The 24,773-nt window shown below is 41.4% G+C and overlaps 2 protein-coding genes across 2 annotated transcripts in view; one reads left to right on the top strand and one right to left on the bottom strand.

Annotated features, from left to right (window-relative positions):
- Positions 1-20,030, top strand: part of EIF2AK4 (eukaryotic translation initiation factor 2 alpha kinase 4) — a 104,640-nt gene extending 84,610 nt beyond the window's left edge. Inside the window, exons 28-39 of the mRNA XM_008573718.1 lie at positions 1,715-1,879; positions 2,317-2,451; positions 5,539-5,646; positions 6,286-6,414; positions 7,944-8,030; positions 12,322-12,434; positions 15,049-15,107; positions 16,198-16,295; positions 17,357-17,425; positions 17,992-18,036; positions 18,982-19,100; positions 19,776-20,030. Of these exons, the coding sequence (XP_008571940.1) occupies positions 1,715-1,879; positions 2,317-2,451; positions 5,539-5,646; positions 6,286-6,414; positions 7,944-8,030; positions 12,322-12,434; positions 15,049-15,107; positions 16,198-16,295; positions 17,357-17,425; positions 17,992-18,036; positions 18,982-19,100; positions 19,776-19,833 (1,185 nt within the window). The 3' untranslated portion in view covers positions 19,834-20,030. The remainder of the gene's footprint in view (positions 1-1,714; positions 1,880-2,316; positions 2,452-5,538; positions 5,647-6,285; positions 6,415-7,943; positions 8,031-12,321; positions 12,435-15,048; positions 15,108-16,197; positions 16,296-17,356; positions 17,426-17,991; positions 18,037-18,981; positions 19,101-19,775) is intronic.
- A 443-nt stretch (positions 20,031-20,473) lies between these two features.
- Positions 20,474-23,911, bottom strand: SRP14 (signal recognition particle 14kDa (homologous Alu RNA binding protein)). The gene is made up of 5 exons (XM_008573719.1): positions 23,826-23,911; positions 23,605-23,677; positions 23,056-23,168; positions 21,624-21,656; positions 20,474-20,872 (listed from the first exon to the last, which is right to left on the bottom strand). The coding sequence occupies exons 1-5, from the start codon at positions 23,847-23,849 to the stop codon at positions 20,783-20,785; spliced, it is 333 nt and encodes a 110-aa protein (XP_008571941.1). The 5' UTR covers positions 23,850-23,911; the 3' UTR covers positions 20,474-20,782.
- Between the last annotated feature and the right edge of the window lie 862 nt (positions 23,912-24,773).

Below are 24,773 nucleotides of genomic sequence, written 5' to 3' on the forward strand. Positions count from 1 at the left end.
TTTTAAATCAAAGACATTATTTTGGTAGTTTCCTAATGAGGTAGTTTAAAGTTAAAATTTGAGAAGAAATCATTTTTTATTTTACTAAGAAGAAAAAAATTTTAAATCAAAGACATGGTTTTAAGTTTAAAATTTTTATCTTTAATATAGTAAATAGATTATAGGAGATTTTAACATCTTTTGTATTTTTTAAAAAATAGAAATTATTTATGATTAACTATTATGTTAAGCTCTGTTAAGCTGATTCTTCATTCAGCTTAGTCTTCCTGTGCGAATTTATAGATGAACCAGGTTTTGCTTGCTTGTGGTCTTAAAATAGCTATAATTTTTTTTCCTTTTTGTCTTTTTTCATGACCGGTAACGGGATCGCAACCCTCAGAGTCGCGCCCGTACCGCGACCGGCAACGGGATCGCAACCCTCGGTGTCGCGCCCGCACCGCGCTCAACCAGTGAGCAGACCGGTCTCTATATGGGATCTGAGCCCTCGGCGGGAGCGCCACCGCGCTCCCAAGTGCCGCACTCTACCGAGTGCGCCACCGGGCCAGCCCAAAATAGCTATAATTTTGTTCCTTAACCCTCAGTGTCGCGCCCGTACCGCGACCGGCAACGGGATCGCAACCCTCGGTGTCGCGCCCGCACCGCGCTCAACCAGTGAGCAGACCGGTCTCTATATGGGATCTGAACCCTCGGCGGGAGCGCCACCGCGCTCCCAAGTGCCGCACTCTACCGAGTGCGCCACCGGGCCAGCCCAAAATAGCTTTAATTTTGTTCCTTAATAATTTCCGCCTTGGGCCGGCCCGGTGGCACACTGCTATAGTGCGCCGCTTGGGAGGCGTGGCGGCGCTCCCGCCGAGGGTTCGGATCCCACATGCAGACCGGTTCCCGCTCACTGGCTGGGCGAGGCGCGGGGGCAACACCGAGGGTTGCGATCCCGTTGCTGGTCCCGGTCTGGTGCGGGGGCGACACTGAGGGTTGCGATCCATTGCCGGACACAGAAAAAGACAAAAAGGAAAAAAAAATAATAATTTCCGCCTTAATTCCTGGGAGTTTTCTTTCTGGCTTTAAGATCATAGTTATTTCCTCTTATTCCTACTATGTGCCAGGGACTTTGCTTGGCTCTCAGGTAGATCATCTCAAGCCACTGCCCTCTTCTGGGGCAGACCATGGGTATAGCTGGTGAGAGCTGGGGTCTGAGAAGGACTGATCAGGAGGCTACCTGCAGAGGACAGTATCCCAAGGCTACAAATTGAACTATTCAAGCAAAGGAAGGCAGGGAATTTCTAGCTCGTTCTGTATTAGAATGAGTCAGACTTTGCCTTCCTGTCCCCCCTCATCTGTGTGCCCATAGTAATGGGAATTCATGAGAATGAGACAGGGAGAGAGGAATAATCCTGGCCTGAAAATATATAATGGAGGCTCTGCTAGTGCGAGAGCCTGCCTTGCTGTGGTCAGCGTTAACCATGAGTGAATGCCTGTGAATAGAAGTAAACTGGGGGTATGTGTCTAAAGCACTTCTGCAAGGTGCTTTAGCATTGTTGGAAAGATATTCCTTAGTCAGGATTGTGGCAAAGGCCAAAATCGCCTTTGACCACAAAATCTCCCCTCCTGGAGGAGCACAAGCTCTGCTATGTCCCCCTGCATGTAAGAAACACAATGCAAAGGCAATCTTCCCCTGCTGTAGGTTGGCATCTAACTGTGCCTCTTTGCTTTCTAGCTGTGTCGACTCTACAAGTTTATTGAGCAGAAGGGAGATTTGCAAGATCTAATGCCAACAATAAATTCATTAATAAAACAGAAAACAGGTGTTGCCCAGTTGGTGAAGTATGGCTTAAAAGATCTGGAGGAAGTTGTTGGATTGTTGAAGAAACTTGGCATAAAGGTTTGGCAACTGTTTGATAATGGCACTACGTATTTGTAGCATTAATAATAGCACAAGGGGTTAATGAGTTTATTTCATTAATACTATTAGTGTCTGATTTTTCCAGAAAAATCTCAGTTTTTTTATATTTTGGAGCATTTGTTATCTAGTAATAATTTTGGCTTAAATCAGGATTTCTTTATAAGCATCTGATTTCTATCATGCAGCGGTTCATATTGTGTTAGCCTCCAAGAGATGGTTATTCTGGAAGACAGCAGAGTTTCTCCTGCTTGGCAGGCTACAGTTAAACAGATGTTGTGCCAGATCTTACTGAATATTTTGTTTATGCTAAATAGATTGTTCTGATGCTGTTGATGGAAAACAGCATGTTCAGCATTGTATTCTACATTCTGAATCTTGACACACTTGACACATGCGTGTGGCATTTCACTTTACAGGTCTTGATCAATTTGGGCTTAGTTTACAAGGTCCAGCAGCACAATGGAATCATCTTCCAGTTTGTGGCCTTCATCAGACGAAGACAGAGGGCTCTACCTGAGATCCTTGCGGCTGGTGGCAGATATGACCTGCTGGTGAGGCCTTCCCCTGTATTTGTTTATTTGTTCTCGCTTGGCTTTATTTCTTCCTCAACTTGTTATTTTGAAATTTTTCAAACCTACACCAAAAAATTGAGCCAGTAATATAATTGGATACTGTTGTATCTTTCATCTAGGAATAGAAATGTAATGTGAGCCACATTTGTAATTTTTTAAGCTTTTTCTAAAATATAAGTTTACAGGAAGTTGCAAAGATAGTGCAGAGAGGTCTCGTGAACCCTTTACCATTTAACTTCTACAGTAATTACACCTTGCATCACTGTAGTTAAAATATAAGTTTACAGGAAGTTGCAAAGATAGTGCAGAGAGGTCTCGTGAACCCTTTACCCATTTAACTTCTACAGTAATTACACCTTGCATCACTGTAGTAAAATATCAAAACCATGAAATTGACATGGGTACAATGTATGCGCATAGTTCTGTGCCATCTTATCACATGTGTAGATTCTGTCATCACCATCACAATCAAGATGCGGAGCTATTCCATTACCACAAGGATCTGCAAACATCAGCATTTTATCAGCTCAGATGAAGTGCGGAAACCATACCTCCTTTATGTTCCTTTACCCCATGCCTCATTTATGATATAATTGTCTTAAATATTTCCTCTACATACATTGAGATCCACATCAAACAGGGTTAAATTTTTTGCTTTGACTGTGAAATATAATTTTAGAAACTCAAGAGAAGAAAGTCTGTTGTATTTATCCAAAATTTCTGGTTTCTGGTGAGAAATCCACTATTATTTGAATTATTTCCCCTATAGGAAAGGTGTTTCTGACTTGAGGCATTCAACATTATTTGTTTTTTGGTTGAAATTAAATTATGATGTGTTTTGGCAGGAATTTCTTTGGATGTATCCTGTCTGGTGTTTGCTTAGTATCTTTATAGGTTTATGTCTTTTGCCAATTTTTGAGGAGTTTTCAGGCATTATTTCTTTGAACGTTTTTTTCAGTCTTGCACTCTTTTACCTCTCATTCTATGACTCCAGTGACACAAATCTTAGATCTTTTGTTTTGTCTGTGGCGTTTTGGAACATTTTGCTTTACTCTGTTTTCTCTTACTTAGGTGAGTGATTTCTGTAGTTTTATCTTCAGTTTCACTGACTCTTTCCTCTGTCTTTTCCAGTCTTCCGCTGAGCCCATCCAGTGAGTTGTTTTGATCTTCTTCTTTGCTGAGACTTCCCATTTTTTTATTTGTTTCAAGCCTGTTCATAATGCTTGTCGAGGCATTTTTATGGCGGTTGCTTTAAAATCCCTAGATAGGGCCGGCCCGTGGCTCACTCGGGAGAGTGCGGTGCTGATAGCACCAGGGCCACGGGTTCGGATCCCATATAGGGATGGCCGGTTCGCTCACTGGCTGAGCGTGGTGCTGACAACACCAAGTCAAGGGTTAAGATCCCCTTACTGGTCATCTTTTAAGAAAAAAAAAAAAAAACATCCCTAGATAATTCCAATATCTGTGTCATCTTGGTGCTGGTGTCTGTCGATTGGCTTTCTCATTCTGTCTGAGATCTTCTCAGTTCTTGGTAGGATGAATGATTTTCAGTTGTATCCGGGACATATTATGTTATGAGACTCTGCAGCTTTAGATCTTTCTTAGCAGGCCTCCTCTGATTCCACACCAGGGTGGGCAGGGGGGCACCTTGCTGCTGTCGGGTGGGAGTGAAGATCCAGGTTCCTCATGCAGCCCCCTTAGACACCCCCAGGGTGGAAGGGGTGCCTTGTTACTACTTCCCAAGTGCCTCCACTGATAACATGGTGGGAGGTAAGGGGGGGTGGCAGGAGGCCTTGTTTCTGCTGGATAGTGGTGAAAATTCCAGCTTCCCACTCAGCCTCCTCTGGCACCACCCCAGCAGAGAGGAATGGGCTGTTACTGCTTGGGAAAGGGTGGAAGTCCAGGGTCCTGGGGATCCTTACCTCCACTGATACTTGGGGAGGGGCAGGCACTACCCCCAGGCAGGTGTGAATGTCCTGGCTCCCCACTTGCTCTTCTCTGAGATCACCCTGCCAGAGTTTGGTAGAGGGAGGCTCGTAACATGAGGGTGAGGGTGAGTGTCTGAGCTCCCTACTCGGCCTTTGCTCAGGCAGTAGGGCTGGGGGTGGGCCGGTGCTTTTTTCCACAATGTTTGGCTGGAGCAGGGCGGTTACTGTCTAAAAGCTTTCTGTCTTGCTGGGTTGCTCCTTTCTGGCTCTTTGGCCAGAGAGAGCAAGTTTTCATTGATGCTCTTGTTTCTGTTGGCATTTCTGGGTTGCCAGTTCCTCCAGCACCCAATCCAGGATATGTGAGGTAAAGAGCAAACCCACGGAACTCACCATGTATCGTTCCTCAGCTCTCATGGTACCCAGCCAGTCTCTTTTCTCCACTTTCAGCGTTGTCTTATGTCTATTTTATATGTAACGCCCCAGGATATGTGAGGTAAAGAGCAAACCCACGGAACTCACCATGTATCGTTCCTCAGCTCTCGTGGTGCCCAGCCAGTCTCTTTTCTCCACTTTCAGCGTTGTCTTATGTCTATTTTATATGTAACGCCCAGGATTTTTAACTTTACTTAGCAGGAGGAATAGGGAGAAATGCACCTACTTCATGTTGGTCCATCTAGTAACATTAGTAAGTAAAAAGAGACAGGTGGGATTAGTTTTAATAATATATTTTATTTAACCTATACACATATATTATTTCAACACAAATATTATTTCAACATGTATACAAACTTCTAAGAATTATCTTTCTTTCCCACTCTAAGTCTTTGCAGCCAGTACAAATGGACATGTACGGCACATGTCAGTTTGGATTAGCCATATTCCAAATGCTCAGTAGCCACATGTAGCTAGTGGCTGCCATAATGAACAGTGCAGGTCTAGATATAACGTTTGTTAATATTTCCTAAATCTGCATGCATGCTTGCTTCTCTCTCTTACTATACACACAAACACACACATACTTTTTTGTTGAATTTGTTGATAATCTGCTGACAGAGTGCTTGTTCTTTAATTATTGCTCTCCCCCTAATCACAGTTTCTTCTCTATTTTATAACCAGAACTATTTGCCTCTCTCTATAGATTCCCCAGTTTAGAGGACCACAGGCTCTGGGGCCAGTTCCCACTGCCATTGGAGTCAGCGTCGCCATAGACAAGATATCTGCTGCTGTCCTCAGCATGGAAGAGCCTGTAAGTTCCAGCTTTGCTTTCCAGCATGCTTTGAGATGTCTTTCATTTCTAAAAGTATCATTTGCCTGTTGTAGTCATTCACGTGGAGCCCTGAGGTGGCAGCTGTAGACCGAGGGTTTCGGAAATTAACACGAGAGACGAGCTGACGCTTGGTGTCAGTCCTCACGTTACAGTTCTTGTTACCTGCTCTCTAACTGGCCAGGTGGCCTTAGACAGTTCATTCCTCCCTCCCCAACCTCACTTTCCATATCTGTAATGCACTATCTAAATGGGAGATGTCACAGTTGTTGACAGACTCTTATCAAAGCCCCTCATTCAGAAAGCCTGCTGTGATCTACAAAGCTAGAAATGGTACTTTTTCCCTTGTGTTTTAGGCAAGATTAGTTTTCCCAGAAGAAAAGAATATCTGCCTGATGGCTCAGGGTAGTTGAAGTAATTTCAGTCTTAAAAGACTAATGTAAAAGTGTTTTGGCTATGACATTTTTTCCTGACAATGTCAGTTGGAAGCAAAGCCATGTTTCTGTGTAAGATTTGGAGAACGCCTGTCTTCCTTGACTGCTGCCTCCCTCCTGGTGCTGGTCCCACATCCACGCCTGCAGTCTCTCTCTTCTGAGTGTAACCACTCTGTTTCTGATCCAGGTTACAGTAAGCTCTTGTGACCTCCTGGTTGTAAGTGTTGGCCAGATGTCCATGTCCAGGGCCATCAACCTAACCCAGAAACTCTGGACAGCAGGAATCACAGCAGAAATCATGTACGACTGGTCACAGGTAACAGGATGAAAAGAGCCTCTAAGTGAAGTGCACATCATTACGGCTTCCATAACAAATTGTCCTCCACACCTTTAGATTCTGTCAGACCCTTTCTCTTCATCATTAGAGTTGCTTCCTGTAATAGTTTCTGATTACTGCAGTAACCGATTACCACAAACTTAGTGGCTTAAAGCAACACATGTTTATTATCTTACTTTTCTGGCAGACAGAAGTCTGAAATCAATTGCACTGAATTAAAATCAAGGTGTCAGCAGGGCAGCTCCTTCTGGAAGCTCTAGGGGAGAATCTGTTTTCTTGCCTTTTCCAGCTCCTAGGAGGCCTCCTGCATTCCTTGGCTCATGACCCTTTCCTCCATCGTCCACCTTAGCAGTGTACATCTTCTTTCCTCTCTGATCTGTGCTTCTGTCCTTGTATCTTCTCTCTCTAACTCTGATCTGCATGCCTGCATCTTACATGGACCCTGTGATTACACTGGGCCCACCCAGATAATACAGGGTGATCATGCATAGGTTCCAGGGATTAGGATGTAGACGTCTTTGCAGGGCCATTGTCCAGCCTATCACGCTTCCCCAGACATTCTGTGTTTAGTGTATTTATGGCTTTGTATCCTCAGACCTCCCACAGCGTGCTGGCCTGACCCCTGCTCTGGGTAAGGTGGTAAGGAAAGTGACCCCTCAACACCTGCCTACCCTTTAGAATGGGGCTTTAGATAACTAATATCTGTGCGAATCTGTGCGAATCACAGAAAGGGTGTGTCCCAGGAGATAACCGAGGTTGTGCACATGTTCACCCACACTAAAGGTGTCCCAGAGCATGGCAGTGACCAGGGACAACCATGTGCCACCCTCCCTCTGGCTTCATTCACATCACCTGCCCAGAGGCTTCTGAAGCTGCTGCTATCCATTTGTGTGGGTGTCATATCAAAATTCAGATCGGAGGTGTGCTGAGCAATCATATTTAGTCACTTGACAGAGCAATGTCCTCTTCCACTTGTACACTTGTTTCATAAATTGTTAGAGAAGTGTTCTGTACCGCAGCACGTATAAGCCCAGTGACCAGTGACTTCGGTTCTGCACAGTGGCATCCCCTGCAGCCTCCTCTGCCCTGATGCCTGTTTGCTTTATGCTTCAGTTCTGCTTTGCACCTGCTAATATTTCTTTTGTTTCCTTTACTTTGTTTCCTCAAAAAGCTTTTTCACTGTGTGTGTGGTATAATTTTTGACACCTTCAATTGGAGGTGTCATGAGCTTCCACTTGAAGCTTTTGAAAACCTCTTACTATGTCCCAACCTCATTGATGGTTCATGGCCCCTTAGAACAATCATGAAAGTAAGGAAGGCAAAAGAGGTCTTGTTCCTCCTTTGAATTCTGTGCTCTTCTTGCTTAATATTTTTGTCCCCTGAAGTCAGCATATTTAGTAATTCACTTTGAGAATACAATTGAAAACAGTATTTTCATTCTCCTTAATTACTAGAATCTGCTCCAGGTGCTCTGTGTTTATCTTACACACTGCGTTTATTTGTTTCAGTCCCAAGAAGAATTACAAGAGTACTGCAGACATCATGAAATCACCTATGTGGCCCTCGTCTCAGATAAAGAAGGAAGCCACGTCAAGGTAAAGACCACAAGAAATTCTTCACAATTCAGTGGTTGGAATTCCCAAACTGTATGTTACCTGTGGAGCACCCACCTTCCCCCTGAGACCCTGGCCTGTGTGGGGGTGGAAATCCATTACTTTAGCTCTCCCTTTGAATTGTTTCTTATTGGAGAAAGTGAATTACTATTTTGTTTTTAATTAATCAATTATCTTTTAAAAAAGGCTTTTAAGGGCCGGCCCGTGGCTCACTCGGGAGAGTGTGGTGCTGATAACACCAAGGCCACGGGTTCAGATCCCATATAGGGATGGCCGGTTAGCTCACTGGGTGAGCATGGTGCTGACAACACCAAGTCAAGGGTTAAGATCCCCTTACTGGTCATCTTTTTTTTAAAAAAAAAAAAGGCTTTTAAAATAAGAGGAGAAATGTCCTTTATATTTTACCCACATAGTTACCATATCTGGCGGTATATACCTTTGTGCTGAGACAGATTTCATTCTGATACCATTACCCTTCTGCCTGGAGGACTTCCCTTTAAGATTAATATTAATACCGGTCTGCTGGTAATGAATTCTCTCAGCTGTTATTGGTCTGATATCAAAGTCTTTATTTCACCTTCATTTTTGAAAGGTATTTTTCCTAGGTATAGAATTCCAGGTTGACATTTTTTTCTTTTTGCACTTTGAAGATGTGTTTTGTTGTCTTCTGACATGATGGTTTATGTCAGAAAGTCTGCTTTGATCCTTTATATTTTTCCTAGGTATAGAATTCCAGGTTGACATTTTTTTCTTTTTGCACTTTGAAGATGTGTTGTGTTGTCTTCTGACATGATGGTTTATGTCAGAAAGTCTGCTTTGATCCTTTGTGTATAGTATATCTTTTTTATTTTCTGGAAGCTCATAAGATTTTCTTTTACCACTGGTTTTCTGTAATTTTATATGCTATGACCTGCCTCTTTGTGGTATTCTTTATGTTTCTAATACTTGCTATTCGTTGGGCTTCTTTAAGCTGTAGGTTTATAGTTTTCATCAAATTTGGCAATTTTTAGATATTATTTTTTTCAAATATATTTCTATCCTTTCTTTCACATTTCCTTCTGGAGCTCTGATTACAGCATGTTAATCATTTGTTATTACCCCACAGCTCATGGATGCTCTGGGGTTTTGGGGGGTGGGGTTGTTTGTTTTCTTCTCTCTCTGCTTTATCCTGGATAGTTCACTGACCTTTTATTTTGCAATATCTAATCTATTAATCCCTGTCCAGTGCATTTCTCATTTCAGATACTGTGTGTTTTTTTTCATCTGTACAAGTTACGTTTATGTTTTTTTTATGTCTGTCTTTTATCTCCTTATCATAGTTCTTGTTTCCTTTACATCTTTTAAAAGGCTTATAATAGTTGTTTTAGGGTATTTGTGTATTAATTAATTCCATCATCTCTGACATTTCTGGGTCTGTTTCTATCTATTGATGTTTCTTCTGGTTATGAGTCTTACTTTCCTATCACTTTGCATGCCAGTAATTTTTGATTGGTTGTTGGACATTATGAATTTTACATTGTTGGGTGCTCGGTTTTCTTATGTTCCTATAAATACTGTTGGGCTTTGATGTAGGTAAGATACTTAGATTCTGTTTGTTCCCTCCCAAGCTTGATTTTAAGCTTTGTTAAGGCAGGTCCAGGGAAGCTTTTGTCTAGGACTAATTTAGCCCCACTACTAAGGTACCCTTTGGAGGATTCTGCCTGAAGCCCTGTGTATTATGAGCCTTCTCCACTCTGGTGAGAACAAGAACTATTCTCAGCCCTGTGAGTTCCAGAAATTATTATGCCTACTCATTTCTGGTGGTTGTTTCCTGAGCCTTGGATAATTTCCTCTCACCCATGCACAGATTAGTACTCAGCCAAAGTTGCAAGTGAACTCTTCTGCAGAGGTTTAGAAATCTTTATTTCTCTGTGAGTGTGTAGCTCTCTCCTCCTTGGTCCTCTGCCCCACAGTTTCTAGCCATCTTGACCTACCTAAACTCTGGTCTATCTTCTCAACTCAGCAGGACTCCTGAGCTTGCCCTCAGGAGGTCCCCTCAGCTATTTAGGTTCCCCTTCCCTGCGCCACAGTCTGGAAACTCCCTCAGCACACTATACCAGGGCAGTTGTGGGGCTCACTTTATTTCCCTTCTATCAGGGACAGTAGTCCTCCACTGCTTGTCCAGTGTCTGAGAACCACTGTTGATATGTTTTGTTTGGTTTTCCAGTTGTTTAAGGCAGGAGGGTAATTCTCATAGCACTCAATCCTTCATAGGCAGATTTGGAAGTCTCTATTAACGGTCTGCTTCTTAGTTACAAGATCATAAATGACCCTAAGTCCCACAAATCAAGCCTCTCCCAGAGCAGTGATTGCTCCTGAAATATTGCCAAGAAATGAATGTCTAGCCTTGCTGAATAATTCCTGTGTCATAATGCACTGCTATAATTATTAGCAAATTTTTAAAACTTGAATCAGAATGTGCTTCCCAAAATTTATATTCATTGGCCCTAGTTCTTCCCTCAAGAATAATCACAATAAAAACTTGAATTCTTCTCTGAAATAAATTTTAGGATACAGCTGCCATGCCACTTAGTGTCCTTTTTTCTGGCTTAAACATTCCAAATACTTAAGACATTCCTCATAGCATGGTTTCCAAATCCTTGGCCCTCCTAGTTAACCTCCTCTAAACACACTATACTTTGTCAGAGTCTGTCTTTCAGTGTGCTACAGAGGGCTCTCAGCATGTTCTGACAAATGGGAAGGGTCTCTGACCTCCCACAGTCTAGACACCATACTTCTCCTAATATAGCCTATGAATGAGCTAACTCTTAGCAACCATGTGGCTCTTTTGCCTCATACTGAACTTATCATCAACTAAAACCCATTGCCATTTCAGCAGTTATCACCATGTCTGACCGGCCTTCTATTATGAGGGCTTTAGTTATAGGACTTCATGTCTATCTCTGTTAAATGTGAGTTTATTCACTTTGGTACATCTTTCCAGCCTGTCAAGCACTTCTGAATCTTGCTTCTGCCTCTATTAATGGTGGGTCAGTAGCGTCATCTTCATATTTGAAAAGCAAGACATCACTTCATCTATCCATTCGCCAAATGTATTTGATGCATTCACAGCGTGAGTGGGATTGAAGGTAGGGTCATGGAGGATACAGAGACATTCAAGCTACAGGCCCTGCTGTCAGGGATCCTATAATCTGGTAGGGAACGTAAAGCATTTGTGCATGATTACGAGCTAGAAGATGCTGAAAGGCTAGAAAATCAGAGTCCTACAGATAAAGTTCTCTGAGGGTTCCTCAGCCTGAGAGTTTGTCAGAAGCAGCAGGGAAATTTTCAGGGTGGTGGTGGAATTTATGCTGGATCCTCCAGGATGGATAGGATAGAGATAAGTGCTAAAAGCACCTAAGCAGAGAGAATAGCAAAGGTGATGGTTATTCTTTCAGTAGGTTGTCCCAAAGTTAGAGGCAGGCCTGCAGTGTTGGGTGAAGCAGAGGGATTGTGAAGAAGGGTATTCAGCAGGAAAGAATGGTTATAGCTAGGATCACGGAGAGCCCGAATGCCAGACCAAGGAATTTGGACATTATTTAGCAGCTAACGGGAAGCCCGTGTATGTTTTAGACAGAAGAGGACATCAGAGTTGTATTTGAGAAAAATTAATCTGCAGGGAATGTGTAGTATGGAATGGAGTGAGGGAGGGATAGCAAGGTGAAGGATATCAGGCTAGGCCAGACCAAGGTAGGGTGCTGGCCAAGGGTGTGAAGATGAAAGGGAAGGTATCATGAAAGTGGGACGATAGGACTTGGGTTTGGAAAGGAGAGGGAGGAGGTGTGGATAATGCTGAGGTCTGAGAAACCTTGGTGATCGACCAGAGAATGTTCAAAGGGGAAGGATATGTGAATGAATCAAATGATTCATTTGATTGGTTGGGAGTTGGTTCATCCTGGCCTTTTTGTTGTTGTTGTTTTCTAATTCTACCATCTGTGATAAACTAGTCCAGACCAGGTTTCTCAACAGCAATGCTTTTAACCTTTTGGGCCAGATAATTCTTTGTTGTGGGGGGCTGCCCTATGCATTTTTTAGCAGCATCCCTGGCCTCTTACCCACTAGATGCCAGTAGCACTCCCCACCATTGCAACATCCAAAAATGTCCCCAAACAATGCAAAATGCCACTGGTTAAGAACCCCGAACCTGTTCACTTAGCAATCTTACTGTGGTACTCTGAGCCAGCTTTTTGGCTTCAGAAGCTTCCAAATGATGAACTCTTTCATTCTCTTTAAGGTTAAGTCTTTTGAGAAGGACAGACAGACAGAGAAGCGCGTGCTGGAGACCGATCTTGTAGACCATGTTGTGCAGAAACTGAGGACTAAAGTCAGTGATGACAGGAATATCAGGTAACAGTGAACAAAAGCTGCTGTGATTATCTATAAAGAACCTACATACATTTATTTTAAAAGTCAATTTGATCCTTTTGAGAAATAAAGATAGATCAGGATTACTTTTAATGAATCACTCTATTGCTTCTGAAAAACTCGGTCAGCAGTTTATTTACATGATGCACTTGTATAAGACTGCTCATATCTTGCTTGCAACATTTGTCCTCCATAACATTTCCAAGAATATTTTATCTTTTTGAAAGGCCTAAGGAGCGCAAATCTACCTGCCGTTATCGCATTCTGTCTGTTAATCATCAAACTTCAGGAGTCTTTTTTCCCTATAATTTGAAAGATATAATATGTCCTGGGAAAAGATCTCTCATTACGGGAGTATAAATCAGTTCAACCGTCTAGACAGGAATTTAGCAAAGTAAGTTCAAACCCTTAAAACTAAAAATTTTAAAAAATTGACCCAGCAATTCCACTTCGAGGAATTCATAGTAAAATTTATTTCATGGGGGTATGTATAAAGATCTCTATCAAGGCATTGCCTTTATATCCTTAATTATTTAAGGACCCCAAAGAACTTTAGTTTATGTGGGTTATATAGATCAATATTTTATGTGTTATAATTTAAATTTTAAGCCTTTAAAAAATACATATTTATTCATTTTAAGGTAACAATAATTACATTACATGTTAACTTACATAACATTTTTTATGGAAAATAACTATTTTCCAAAACAAAATAAATTTAGTAAGAAAAGCAGCATTGTTTCACATATTCACAAACCTCTTTAATGCATTGTTTTACATTTTTGTGATCTTTTTATTGCTGTAATAGAAGAAACAATTTTCGTATCTGCTTCTGCATTCAATCTGTTGTGCTGTCACACATCATGTAGTCTCTGGAAAATTCCATTGCACGTTTGTCGAGGACGAGAGTGAAAAGGACAATTAACATCTTAGGATTATTTTTGAAAATAGTTTTGACCTTGTAGACCCCTCAAAAGAATCTCAGGGACCTCCAAGTGTCCCTGGACCACACTTTGAGAATCTCTCCTTTATAATATCAAAATATGCATTAGTAGAAGATTAATAGAAGATTAGTAGAAGAGAAATGCTGTGAAATCCTGTGCAGCCTTTAAAAATGATCATTCTAGTAAAGCTGAGTTTATTGACATGGAGGCATGTTCACAATAGGAACATGCCCTTTTTCATTTTAACCAAAATATATAACCTATACATAGGAAAATGTCTGGAAGGATGCACCAAATTTTTAATTGGAGTAAAAAAGAAACGTATCAACTTTCTTCATTAAACTTTTCTGTACACTTGCAACTCTTACATATGTGCTCATAACTTTTTTTTTTTTTTTTTTTATTAAAAAGATGACTGGTAAGGGGGTCCCAACCCTTGACTTGGTATCGTCAGCACCACACTCTCCCAAGTGAGCTAACCGGCCGTCCCTATATAGGGATCTGAACCTGCAGCCTTGATGCTGCCAACACCACACTCTCCCAAGTGAGCCACAGGCCGGCCCCATATGTGCTCATAATTAGAAAGTACAACACTCTTTTTTTGGCTGACATCAGTGACTCCCAGCCAGTAGTGATTTCATCCCCCAGGGGACATCTGGCAACACTTGGAGACATTTTTGGTTGTCACAACGGTTACTGATATCTAGTAGAGGCCAGGGATGCTGCTAAAACATCCTACAGTGCACAGGACTGACACCCTCCCTGCTACACACAAAGAATTATCTGGCCCCGAATGTCAATAGTGCCAAGACTGAGAAATCCTAGCTTATAGAAAGTAAACCTCCTTGCTTTTTTTCTTCCTCCCGTGCCCCCACCCCTTCCCATTTGTACTTTCTGTTAATAAGTTTACCCTTTAGGCTTTTCTGGGGGAATGTAATGTTCTTGAATTCACCAGGTATTAGAATTACAGATCAAATCAAAGAGAAGCTTAGAAGAGAAAACAAAAAATAGCCAACTAAATAATAGTGATTATGGGCGAACATTGTTAAGACACTTAAAAGGCTAGATGGGATTTAGTTTTAGCAGGGAAAGGTTCAAAATCTTTCCTCCACGCAAATGATTATTTCTGTTTTCCCAAGACAGAGTGCTATTGTATCTCTCAAAGGCTATATAATTCACAGAATTTGAAAGAACAGCCATTCACAGCTTGTGAAAGAATATCCTTATTTACCAAATGTTCTCCTGTGGGTGGTCGGCAAGGCTGCTGCCATAATGAAGGTGGAGCATGCTGTTGCTAGTGTTTCCCTGTATTACAAGGGGAGCGGAAAGAACACCCATTATATTTCATTGAAATTAGCTTCTTGTTCTGAGCCAGGATTTCAGACCCAGCTGAATAAATCAGACTGTTTTCTTTAGGCATCTGTTAACTTGCAGTGACATCCTTTATAATTTTTTACTTGCTCATGACCAAAAGCATAACTAAGTGCGTATTTTTTGTTGTTTTTGTTTTTCCTCCCACTAATAAACAAGAGAAATAGGTTTTTATATTTCATAGAAAAGTGGCTCACTATACATGTAGGTCACTGTAAGTTATCTGTGTTGCTTTTCCCTTATAGGCTGTTTTCTAATTGGTTTTGTTTGCTTGTTTTTAGAGAAGCTTCTGATAATCTAGCAGTGCAAAATCTGAAGGGGTCATTTTCTAATGCTTCAGGTATAATTACTAATTATAATCTGAACATAATAATGCTTGTATGTTTGATTGCTGTAAGCACTTGTGACTGTGACTACTCCTTGTGATACTGGAAATATATTTTTAAAATAACATATGTACAATAAATGTACCACGTGGAACTTATTCCTATGTTTTGAAACCCACATCCTAGAAAATGATAAAACAGCTGGGACTCAGTTGACTCTTCTGATACTGATACGTCAGGATCTGTCTTACTGTCTTACTTTTAAAATTGGCTTAATATTCCTTTGATTCAATTTATTGTATAAATGAAATGTGGATAATTTTCCTGGAAATTTTCACCATACATAGGATTGGAGAAATGTGTTTTGAAATTCCTTGGAGAAAGACAATATATACGTTTGGTTTTCATGAAAGGCAAGAGGAAACAGTGGTGATGGTTATGCCTTTAGTTTCATCACCTCTGTCAACCTATTGAAAAAGAAGTATTCCAATTAAGCCCACGAGAAGACATATTTGGCTTTTAATAGAATTGGGTCTTTACTGTTTATTTATTTATTTTTAAAGATGACTGGTAAGGGGATCCTAACCCCCAACTTGGTGTTTTCAGCACTACGCTCAGCCAGTGAGCGAACCGGCCATCCCTATATAGGGATCTGAACCCGTGGCCTTGGTGTCATCAGCACCACACTCTCCCAAGTGATCCACAGGCCGGCCCCTTTACTGTTCATTTCTGTTAGCATAAACTTTGTGTCACTCTCAGGTTTCATATACTTTGAGGAATTTAAAGAAGCACTAGAGTTTGGGGGATGTTCATTTTGATTTTCTCAGGCTCATGAGGTTTTGGTGACTCACGTTGCCTTCCTATGCCTTCGTCACCCCCGCCCCCACCTGAGGAGAACGAGCATCAAAAGTGCTGGGTGTTGGGGTTCTGGGCTCTTCCCTGGCCAAGTGCTGGTGGTTGCAGAGATAGAAAACAAGGCCCAGACATGACCTAGCCCTTAGAAGCACTACAGGATTTTACTAGTAAACTCTGTTTCTCTCTGTGGTGTGTGAGACCAGAATAAGTGGGACCAGATAAGGCATTCTGAAACTCTCTCTGTCTCAGGTTTGTTTGAAATCCATGGAGCAACCGTGGTTCCCCTAGTGAGTGTGATAGCCCCGGAGAAACTGTCAGCCAGCACCAGGAGGCGATATGAAACTCAGGTATACCGGGCAGGTGTCTTTGGCTTTTTAATGTGAACTACAGAGGAGAAAGAAAAGGAAAATAAGAAACGTGGAGTTTCCTGGAAATATTTTTCTTCCCACTTTCCTAACTTGGTGACTTCCCAAATTTCATCAACACAAAGTGTCTCTCTGGTGCCAGGATTTGGCCCCATCTGTCCTCTGGGGAGGCATCAGTGTGCACTGTAGGCACCTGGAAGCACCTGTGGTCGGAATGACTGCATCTAAACAAAACTTTTGATCTGGCTCAAGGGGAAGTAGGGATTTATTTGATTTTGTTCTAAATGGCAAGAGGCTGATCACAGACTTGAGATAGGTTTCTCATTCCATACATGGGTTTGGTATCTGCTCTGTGCCTGATGTTGTGCTAAGGACCATGTAAAATATAAAGACATTGACATAGCCCCAGTCCTCAAAAAGTGTATAGCCTTAGAAGCATGTGCATTATATAGAGAACAATAGAAGAAAATAATAGAATGTGAAGCTAAATATATTGAATATGAGTGTGACAGTGTGCTATGGAGCTGTGGGAAAGGGTGAGTGTTAAGAGAGCAGTCATTATTTAGAAATGGAACTAGACTGAAATAGAAAAGATCAGGTACCTGATTTTTGTAAGCTCTGCTAGCTGTTTTCTCAGGATTTGGGTGGAAGCCCATTTTTCCCATCTTCCACCTGCCTTCATCACCTACCATATTTGAGTTCCATGTTCTCATTGCTGTCACCTCCCTCCCCTTTTACCAAATTTAGCTTAATTCTAAAATCTCTCTGCTTTCACATGCATGACTTCTCTGCACTGAGTCTTTATTAATATCATTTCAAAATTATAAAGAAATAAGCAACAAAAAAGGATTATTAAATGATCAAGATAGGTTATAAAATCTCATTTCCTCTGAGATTATAATGGCTCTTTCCAAGGTGGATTAAGAGCAAATCTTTAAATACTATTCAGGATCCTTTCTAGGCTTTGGTTTGTCACCCTGTGATTGTTTCCTGGAAAAATGGCTTGGTGTAACATGTTCTGAATTCCATTTTCTTCTTGTCAGGTACAAACCCGACTGCAGACCTCCCTTGCCAACTTACAACAGAAAAGCAGTGAAATTGAAATTTTGGCTGTAAGTCCCTTTCTTTAACATTTTGAAGATAGCTTCTTGTTCATACTGTCAAAGTAGATGCCTCAGAATTCAGGGCTTTTTTGCTCAGTGTCAGCAGTACCTGGATGTAGGTCTTGTCACTGATGTGAACTACATGCGATCTAAACCTGTAAAAAACTGGGGAGAAAATGGAAGGTTTTTTATTTCTCCTCTTACTTCCTCTGAAAGACGGAAAGGGGAAATGAATACCATTTTTCTGCTTCTCAGGCCTTTGCCTTAACTAAGGCTACACTGAATATATGCAGCAGTGTCAAACCTTTGGAGTGTGGTGTGTAGGGATGGGGAGTAGTTTCCACTGCTTATTAGTTTGCCAGTGCTGAGGTCTTATCCCTGCATAGTTCATTAAGTCTGTTTTATAGCACGCCAGCATCCCAGACCGCCAGACCTATTCATATTGCTCCATCCAAAGTGATACCATAGTCATAGGTCAATATGCTCCATCCAAAGTGATACCATAGTCATAGGTCAATAAGTGCTGCGTACAGCTCCCTGATAGATGATATACATTTCTGTGTATTGATTCATAGGTGGATCTACCCAAAGAAACAATCTTACAGTTTTTGTCATTAGAGGTAAGTAACATGAGTTCTTCTGCACTGTGGCCTTTAAAATCCCAAATCCTTGCTGTTAATTTGCCAAAAGAAAATTGAAAACAGCATTAAACTTTCTTAGTGGTAGTCTTTTTCTGGAAGTTCCAGGAATTTAGTAACAGCGTTCCTTTTATGTGATATGTATTCTTAAATCCTATATTGAGGGAATCATACTTTTCTAGAAAGTGGCTTTTTAAGATTCAAATTAATTTAGGTCCTTTTTTATGTTTTTTAATAGGTACATACCTTTATCATCAAATAGCCTAAATAAGAACTCTTAAAACTTTGAAGGTACCTTTGCTATTAAGAATAATTAACTTTAATCATAGCTATAGCTGATTTTTACAACATCATGTCAAATACTCTTTTGTCTATCTAGAGTGTTTAGTAACAGATTAGATTAAAAATGAATTTTGGGGCTGACCAGTTAGCACAGTTGGTTAGAGCACAGTATTATAACACCAAGGCCAAGGGTTTGGATCTCTGCAATGGCCAGCTACAAAAAAAAAATGAACTTTGCCCCAAAACTAATATTTCATATTATGTTTTCTGTTCCTCTCTTACAAACATATAGCACTATACTGGCAATTTGCTGATTTGTGAGCCAATCAATTGAATACACACTGGGGTGACAGCTCCATTTTACACAAAGTAAACAGTAGCAGCAACAACTGGTCTAAAGTCACATTAGCACACCAGGACTGCAGCATTATTCATCAGGCTCTAATTAAGCAGTCTTGTTCTGAAGAAAACCGATGCTTCAAAGGAGGAGCCCCAGCAGCTCCCCACCAGTTCTACTATCTCCCTATAACTGATTCTTCTGGCATACCTGAAAGGGGAATGGCATTGGTTTCATCAGTGACCCAGAAAAAGCCAGTTAATAAACCCTAGTGCCTTTGTTGCTAAGTCTTATCTATTTTCTCCTAGTGGGATGCTGATGAACAGGCATTTAACACAACTGTGAAGCAGCTGCTGTCACGCCTGCCAAAGCAAAGATACCTCAAATCAGTCTGTGATGAAATTTATAACATCAAAGTAGAAAAAAGGTAAGTTATCACTTAGGCTGAGAGGGTTTCACACGGTTAAAAGTCAGGGCGGGATTTCAGAGTGATGCATATTTTATTATCTTGTTGAGGTCTGATGGCTGATAAGCTGTTGTTAGAACTGCAGCTGACAACCAGTAAATCTTGTCTGGACTGCGAATCACGGCCATGATCTCACCTATAACAAAATACAGCAGACCTAGGAGTAGCTATCCCAATTATAATTTTGTTCACCCAGATAACTCACTTCTGAAAGTATGTTTAGGGGTCGCCCATGGCTCACTCGGGAGAGTGTGGTGCTGATAACACCAAGTCAAGGGTTAAGATCCCCTTACCGGTCATCTTTAAAAAAAAAAAAAAAAATGAAAGTATGTTTAAATAAAAGAAAATAGCTATAACTGTTTTGCTTTATGTCCTTGTGTCATTCATGTTATCCAGTTAAAGGCAACAAGGAAGCCTGTGAGGTGAATGGTGGTCTCCTTGTTTAAGGCCTTATACTGCAGACCCTTGCCAGTCAGAGCTTGTGTAAAATTTAGGTAATTTTCTTAGTGACTAGGTTTCCATCTTGTTTTTGATTAAACAAAGCTTCTACAGTTAAGTGTTCTAAAAATAATTTATTAACTCTGTTCTTCACCCATTAAACTGTCCTTATAATCTACCTTTTCTCTTCTTTTGCAGGGTGTCTGTGCTATTCCTATATAGCTACAGAGATGACTACTACAGAATCTTATTTTAACCCTAAAGAACTGTCATTACATTATTCAAACAGACAGGGGCTTATATTGGAATAATGGAATGTTGTACATTCATTGTAATTTTAAATTAACTTTAAATTCTAAGAAGCTGCCCTACAAAGTTGAGCTTTGTGAGTTTTTCATGTGTAATATATCGTGAATTTATCTTTTTGGATATAATAAATGCTTTCATATATCTGCTGCTTTTTAATTGCAAATTTATTAATACTAATGGTTTTATGGAGCTGGAACACAATAGCCTTGTTCTTCTCTTGGTCCTATTGTCTAAGCACATAAAAAATGTCCAAACTAAAGGGCATAAGGAAACCAAAATTCATTACTACCTTGGAATCTATTCTTGAGGATTTTGTAATATATTTATCCTAAGATAATTAAGCAAACTCTCATTTTGCTATGAGAACTCATTCAAATTTTGCTAAAGAAACTATGACGATAAAATTGTACAGCCAGGTGAGAATACCCATGAGATAACATGACTTTTTCTATCGTGGAAGGTTTCAATTCTGGTAACCTAGAAGATAGGAATAAAGCCTATTCATTAATCATATCATTCCAAAATTAGTAGTTATTGACACAACTATTAAAAAAGTTTTGGGAAAAGAATAAATAAGAGACAGTCAGTACTGATAAATAGACAGGTTTAATGATAAATTGCTCTTCACAGAGATGACTACAGAGACTTTTAAACTATAATCCAGGAATATACAATCATGCAGCCCAGACCAATTAGCCAGATCTAAAATAAACTGGCCTCTTACCACAACTACACTGTAAACATTACAACCTTGTTCTTTCCAAAAGAACCCTAAACTCACGTGAAAACAGTTACTGTGGGGGACCCAGAAACCTTGCTTTGTGGCCAAAAGGAAAAACCAAAGGAAAAATAGCAATTCAGTGGTTAGTTGGTGAAAGCAGGAAATTTGGTGCCCTTCACTGTGCCGCTTTGCTCTTCTTACTCTTGCTCTTTTTGTCCCTCTTCTTCAGCCCATCCATGTTAGCTCTCAATAGGTTTGAATAAGCCTGAAAGACACAGAACATGACTTTAGCAGGAAGATGTGTGAATTGGTGGCGCTGCTGCCCTATTTCCATAATGGATTTAGGGTAGCCAAAATCAGAAAGACTAACTGATAAAGAATATAATGGTTTGAGTGTAAAACACTCTCTTTCACATTGTACAGGTCGAGTATCCCTTAGCCTAACTGCTTAGGACAAGTGTTTCAGATTTTGGATTTTTTCAGGTTTTGGAGTATTTGCAGACTACCCATACAAGTTGAGCATCCCTAATCTGAAAATCCAAAATCTGAAGTGCTCCAATGAACATTTCCTTTGAGCATCATGTTGGTACTCAAAAAGTTTTAGATTTTGTAGCATTTCAGATTTTTGGATTAGGGATGCTCAACCTATAGCAGCTTCTGCAACACTCACCCACAGTAAGTTACACATTTTTTACTTTTTTAAGCAAAACTTCAGGCAATTTCTTGCTCAGCTATACTGTAAGTAGAGTATATCTGAAGCCTAAGACAACACAATATAACTAAAAAATTAGAAAGGAAGACAATATTGGTGTTGAAATTCACAGCTTGGCAGCTCTTACTTGAAAAATATTAGTAAAACTACCCTACCAGCCAGCCGCTCCCAGCAAAAAAAAAAAAAAGTTGGTAAAATTTATCACAGGAGAGCAATGAATCCAAACAGCAATCTTAATCCAGTGTTCACTATTAGGCTGACTCTTGCCCTGAAAAGGGGGACATGGAGAATACCAAAAACTCACCATCTGAAACTTATTTACTTCTTTGGAGCTCACCTAGAAAAGAAGGAAAAAATAGGTCACTCTTATTATCCATATAAGTATCCTCTACTCCACCCCAGATAGTACCTCAAAATCTTTAAAATACTTCTTCCCAACTCTAGGAGTCATAATACACTAAAGACTATTTTTTACTCCACTTTCCTATGCCTGAGGAACAAGCAAAGTAGCTCTGCTCCTTTTTCCACATGAGAATTGCACCAAGATGTGAAAGGCAAAAGCAGGCTCCTTAAAGAAGCTGTTTCTCACTTCTATTGAAATCCCTTACACATATGGCACTGAGTTCTCTCCCTGGGTTCTGACAGATGTCAAAGGACCTCTCAATATTTATTTTTTGTGCAAGATAGATTTAAACTACTCCCTCCCTACCTTATTTTTAAACATGCCTTCCATTACTTCAGGTCTATTTAAGCACAATGCAAGCTACCACAAAAGAAATTCTACCTGTAAAGGAGAGTCCTTAGGTTTTTGTATTTCACAATATCAAACTTTATTTTTAAAAATCACATAACCTTGCTTGACTGTAAAAGTCTCTCATGGTAACTTGTAAAGGGAGACTTATCAACTAATTATAGTCTACATTCTCATGAACGTACTATACTAATGTGATTAGAAGGCAGTCTGGTTCTGCCCCAGCAGAATAAAAAAGTATTCACTCAGAATCCAGGAAGTCTCTTGCTTTGCCATATTCAACCTCCACTGTGAAAGGAAAGATAGGGTTCTTGACTAGATGTGTGTTCTCTCAAGCACCAAGCCTAACAAAGCTTGCTATGTGAACCACACAGATAAGGGAATAATCAGCTTAAAAGTAAGAGCATCATCTGGTACCAATAAACTACTTATTGAAGGCCCAGCACAGTAACAGGATAAGGAATCAAATATTTATGCCAACTGCTCCTTAAGGACCAATACACTAGTTTAATTTCCACAAAAATTTTAGCAGAACTAAGAAGTGTTTGATCTCTACCTTCTTCATTTTAATTTTATTGTGAAGATTCTACTAAAGTAGTAAAAGGTCAAGGGTTCGGATCCCCCTACTGGCCACCCACAAAAAAAAAAGATAGTAAAGGGGCCGGCCCGTGGCTCACTCGGGAGAGTGCGGTGCTGATAACACCAAGGCCCCGGGTTCGGATCCCACATAGGGATGGCCGGTTCGCTCACTGGCTGAGCGTGGTGCTGACAACACCAAGTCAAGGGTTAAGATCCCCTTACCGGTCATCTTGAAAAAAAAAAAAAAAAAGATAGTAAAGTAAGATCCTGGTCCCACAGTAGCTGGGGAACTACATAATAACCTTTATATTAAAAGGGGAAAAGCCTGTTTTAGATGTGCCCCATCCTTAGTTCAGTTGTAGTCTTTAAAGTTTAAACTCCGAAATGAGATAGGAACCCAGCTCACCACAGTGCTGATCTTCTTTTTCCCATCAGTAGCTCTTAACAGACACTTGTTGTCTGAGGGCTCAAAGCCCTCCACAGAACCTTTCCGTGGAATGGGTTTAGTTCGACCATCATCTGCATGAAAAATACATCCTGGTAAGCACAGCCACATACGTTGCTGATAGGTAGAAAAAAAGTTAAAATACTAGAGAAAGGATAAGAAGAGGTGACCTAATCCACCCCCACTGCTCTAGTTCTCTTAACCTCATCATCAGCTATCACGGATTGGCCAAATCTGGGAGAAACGACAACTACTTCCAGGACAGAAACACTATAACACCAAAGCATATTAAATTTCACTAATTGTGGCGGGGTTTGGGATCCCTGACAAAAAGAACGCTGACGTGTTTGGGGCCCATTGTAACCGGAACCGACCTAGGTGGCTAAGTGCTGGGGGCCGCACCAGCCACAATCCCTAATGTTCTCTGGGCACCCGGTCTGGGCATCGCTCGGCTTCCAGGGCGCCCTATCCCAGCTTCCTTCCGGCCCCACCGCGACGACGGCTGCTTACACTTCTTCAAGGTGATGAACACGCTGCCCGACAACCGGCACTTCTGGAAGAGCCTGGTCAGCTCCGTCAGGAACTGGAACACAACAAGCCCGGCCCCGTTAGGCAGCCCCAAATCCTCGCCCTGCCACGTCAAGTCCCTGTCCCTCCCGCAGAAGGAGACAGAGGTCCCGAGCTAAGCCCCGAACTGCACCCGTCCCTCGGCCGGTCTCATCTGGCCGTACCTGCTCGCTCTCCAGCAGCACCATACCGGCGCTGCTGGCTCCGCTCCGTCAGCATAAACCCACGGCTGTTGGAGCCGGAAGTTCCGCCTAGCCTGGGCGGGACTTCCGCTATTAGGCTTCAATTCTCTTCCATCAATCCCGCCTCCGCTCTCCGCCGTCCGCGACGCCGCGCGCCTGCGCCATGGGACGCCCTCCCCTGTCCAGGGAGAGAAACGAGCCAGAGGGCGCTTGGACTGTGCTGGGATTTTAGAGGCAAGAAATCCTCTCACTCCAACCAGAGTAAAGGAACGAGGACAAAAGATGGATTTGACAGAAATGTGTGGTTGTGTATATTCAGCTTTATGTTGGGCAAGTTACCTAACAGTGCCTGTTTCCTTGTCCTTAAAGTGAGGATAGTAATAGTATGTACGTCACAGTGTGATTGTGAAGAGTAAATGAATTTATATTAAACACGTAGAACAGTCCCTGGCACCTAGGAAGTCTTAGTTCCACCTCAGTCAAGGCACCTGGGTTCTAGGCCCCGCTCTTGAACCCTGGGCCCTCCGTGAAGCCAAGCATTGAATCATGCCACAGATTTCGCTAGTACCTCTTATCCTGTGGCAGGCACTGTTGTAGGGGGTGGGGATACAGCAGGATACAAGACAAGCTAAGTTCCTGGTTTCCTGGAACTTGGGTTAAAGGGGCAGGGAGGAAATAGACAATCACCAAGCAAACAAGTGGTGTAGCTTCAGATAAGAATGAATGCTGTGAAGACTACTAAGCAGGGTGATACAGGTGAGAGTGACAAGGGCACTATTCTAGGCTGGGGTCACGGGAGTTCTCTCTGAAGAGAACTTTTTGAGCTGAAACCTAAGGGGTCCAGCTATTTAAGGATCTGGGGACACAATGTTTCAGATAGAGGGAATGGCTAGTGCAAAGGCCCCAGAAGGGAAACAAGTTGTCCTGTGT

The sequence above is a fragment of the Galeopterus variegatus genome, unplaced genomic scaffold (genome assembly GCF_000696425.1).
Source record: "Galeopterus variegatus unplaced genomic scaffold, G_variegatus-3.0.2 Scaffold959, whole genome shotgun sequence".
Taxonomy (NCBI): Eukaryota; Metazoa; Chordata; class Mammalia; order Dermoptera; family Cynocephalidae; genus Galeopterus; species Galeopterus variegatus.

Coding starts and splice junctions, on each gene's coding strand:
- SRP14 (XM_008573719.1), bottom strand. CDS start 23,849: ATGGTGCTGCTGGAGAGCGAGCAG. Junction 23,678..23,825: donor TGCTGCTGGAGAGCGAGCAG/GTACGGCCAGAT, acceptor GTTGTGTTCCAG/TTCCTGACGGAGCTGACCAG. Junction 21,657..23,055: donor AAAAGAAGATCAGCACTGTG/GTGAGCTGGGTT, acceptor CTTCTTTTCTAG/GTGAGCTCCAAAGAAGTAAA.